At 44.2% G+C, this 3,343-nt stretch overlaps 1 protein-coding gene across 1 annotated transcript; it reads left to right on the forward strand.

The window, feature by feature from the left end:
* Positions 1-29: 29 nt before the first annotated feature.
* Positions 30-2,678, forward strand: LOC104955847 (nascent polypeptide-associated complex subunit alpha, muscle-specific form-like). Its single transcript, XM_010783237.1, has 2 exons — positions 30-328; positions 873-2,678. The coding sequence occupies exon 2, from the start codon at positions 904-906 to the stop codon at positions 1,615-1,617; it is 714 nt and encodes a 237-aa protein (XP_010781539.1). The 5' UTR covers positions 30-328; positions 873-903; the 3' UTR covers positions 1,618-2,678.
* The last annotated feature ends 665 nt before the right edge of the window (positions 2,679-3,343 follow it).

Raw genomic sequence — 3,343 nt, forward strand, 5'->3', positions numbered from 1 at the left:
ATTGTTTGCTGATAGATGTGAGCTCTGTGTGAGTGATGCGAGCTCTGTGATTGGTCAGCAAGTGATATGTGCTCTGTGATTGGTCATTGATAGATGTGAGCTCTGTGATTTGTAGGTGAGTGATGTGAGCTCTGTGATTGGTCGCTGATAGATGTGAGCTCTGTGTGAGTGATGTAAGCCGTGTGATTTGTCGTAATGTGAGCTCTCTGATTGGCTGTCCCTCAGCGCTGGGCGGGCCCACAGAGGAGGAGCTTCTGGAGCTGTTGGACCAGTGTGATCTGGCGCTGACCCGAACACCTGACAGCACGCCCCGGGCCTCCACCTGCAGGTACAGTGACAACACACGCCATGTTTTAAAGGGACTGGAGTTTATCACACCTACACATTTTATACAGTATTTTTAAGAGGTGTTCCCACTCTTAAATGAACATAAAGTAATCTATTTTGTACTTTTTGACATGTATACTGTCTCCGTTTTCAGTTAGAGAAATAAGAACAGATATAGAAATAGTATTCAACTATTGGAAACACTGTTATTAAATTAAACATGTTTACAAGAAATATAAATATACAAAAAAAGGAAATAACAATCTGACAAATTACTGTAAAAAACATGTATTTATAAATGTGTTCATTATAAATAAAAAATACAATACAAATATAATAAATGTCAATCAATCAATCAATCAGTGTTTATTTATATAGCCCAATATCACAAATGTTACATCTGTCTCAGTGGACTTTACAGTTTGTACAGAATATCAATACGACAATACGACAAATAGTTACTGATTTGCCGATTACTCCAAATCTTTATCATGTTTTTTTAACGTTGCTCCTGATGTATTATTAACCTCTTCCTGTCCCCGCAGCCTGTACTCTCAGATCGGAGACGTCCTCCGAATGGAGCGCCTCCTCTCTCCTTCAGCGGGGGGTCACAGAGGAGGCGGAGCTTCTGGTTCCTCTGCCTCTCTGTGCGGCAGCCTCCCTCGACAAGCCCCGCCCCCTGTGCCTCTCTGTAAACCCGCCCCTCGAGACTCCGCCCCCTCAGGAGCTCCACAACAACAACAACCACAACAACCCCTCGCTATCCCCGCCTACAACTCCAGCCCGCGGCCCCCCAGGCAGCGGGAGTGGGGGGGGTCGATGCGGCGAGGCAGTTTCGTGGAGCGTTGCCAGGAGTTGGCGAAAGGCTCCGAGGCGGCGGGGGTTTCTGGGTTTGGGCCAGAGGGCGGGAGGCGGAGCTTAGCCGTGTGCACAGAACTCGAGGCCAGGTTTGGCCTCAGGACGCCGACCACCTTCTCTGTGTCGCCCGGAGCACGAAACTCCCCAGGAACGCCGGGAACGCCTTCTTCATCGTCGTTGTTGTCCTTGACGCCTTCCTCTTCATCGCCTTCTTCTTCGCCGCATCGCAAGACCACGCCCACTCCGCCTACAAGCCCCGCCCCCCACCCCACTATGAGCCCGACCCGTTCCCAAGCGCCCGCCTCCCCAAGACGTGGCGATGAAACGTCTCCGGATGAAACACCGGCATCAACGGAGAGTTCTGACACCCCCCCTGCCAACGCCGGACCCCCCACCAGTCCCAAACCACACATGAATGAAACCAGCTTCTGATTGGCTGTCAGACTGATCCTTTGTTGCTATAGTTTGGGTCTAACTAATGTACTGGATGCCAGGAGGAGAAGAAACAGCAGGAAAACAGAACTATTTCAAACGGCGGAAAGTCTCCACTAAAGCTGCCCTCATCATTAAAGAGCTGCTGGGATGTCGTATTCCTGTGTTGGACCCTGAAGGCAGCATCTCCCTGGTCCAATGGGATTCCTCCCTGTGGTTCTGGATTATTGCAGTAAATAATCTTTGTGTCAAACAAACGTTTATGATACTAACACGTCATATTAACATCACTTTGACATCAGCTTTTTATATTTTGTTTGTCAGCAAATCTTTTCTATCTGGGAGCTTTTTGTATCCATTAAAAAAACAAAACCCAAAAGCTAAAAAAGCTTGTTTTTTGCCCTGACTAAATTCATACTAATGCTCAAAATCACGTAGTCTTCAGCCTGAGCCTGAGCGCCTCACCGTCACAGCCAATCAGCTCCTTTTGTTCTCTAATTCACCATCAATGCTGCCAAATTAACTTCTGATGTCTAAAAAATTAAAATGTCTGTATAACTTTTTTTTTACTCCATATTTTACTGATAATTTGCTGGAAATAACTTTGTTTTTGGGGAAATAATTATACTTTAAAGTAATATTGAAAACGTTATAATTGTATATTTGCTGAATTGTATTTTTCGCATTTTGCATGTTTGGGTTAGTTTTTAAGAATTATTTATACCATCAGTTTGTTGAAGCACCATTTTGTTATATTTTCTATTTACGGCTTCATCGAAATATTACTTTTTACTTCACTTCACACATTTTCTTTTTAAAAGAAAACATATATTGATCTCATAAATGACATTATAACAGATTATATTACCCAGCAGTTTATAAAGTAATACAAAAAAAATCTGTCACAAGAATCAACACAATAACTCAGACATTACTGATTTAATGAAATATGTATTGGGTTTTACTGAACACTTTAAAGGGCACCTAGTATGCAAAATCCACTTATCCATGTCTCTTCTACGTGGGGAGGGGCTCCTTATTTTCATCTAAAGTAACAGACAGGGGCCGTTTCTCAATCGCAAGGATACTGGCTTGGTAGTCGCATACTTCCAAGTCACTTCCTTCAGAAACGAAGCAAGTACAGTACGCTTCCAAGCCACGGCTTCGGAAAACAAAGAAGAATGGAACAGGCTAACAAGTGTGCCACTCTCTCTAACGGTTGCTACATAAACTGTACCGAAAATAAATACCTCACGATGTCTATCTAATTATGAACTTGCTTTACTTTCACGGAACACATTTTTGGTGATAACAAATGCAACAAAGTCACATATTTACCAACACATGTTCTACGCCACTACATACTTACGTTTAAATGTGTGCTGCGTCGGTTCAGCCATTCTCCGCAAGGATTTTTGAAACTAGTCCGTGCGCAAAGCATTGTGGATTTTAAGGACGCGAAGTCTACCCATGTGCAGCCTCGAAATTTCCCCCAAACCAAGGACGCGGCCTCGGTGGAATTCCAAGTATGCTGGACATTGGAACAGTCCTTCGGCAGCACTCGATGACATAGCATCCTTGAAATATTGTCTTGGAAGCCAGTTTCCTCGCGATTGAGAAACGGCCAGGGAATCAGCACTTTGGAAACAGGGCTGAAACAGAGGGGATTATGGGTAATGCTGCAATGATCTGTTTGGTGTTTCAGCCAATCAGAGGGGGGAACCTT

The sequence above is a fragment of the Notothenia coriiceps genome, unplaced genomic scaffold (assembly GCF_000735185.1).
Source record: "Notothenia coriiceps isolate Sejong01 unplaced genomic scaffold, NC01 NC01_scaffold00024861, whole genome shotgun sequence".
Classification (NCBI taxonomy): Eukaryota; Metazoa; Chordata; class Actinopteri; order Perciformes; family Nototheniidae; genus Notothenia; species Notothenia coriiceps.

Excerpts from the sequence above, each read along its gene's own strand:
- LOC104955847 (XM_010783237.1), top strand. The coding sequence starts at position 904 with ATGGAGCGCCTCCTCTCTCCTTCAGCGGGGGGTCACAGAGGAGGCGGA.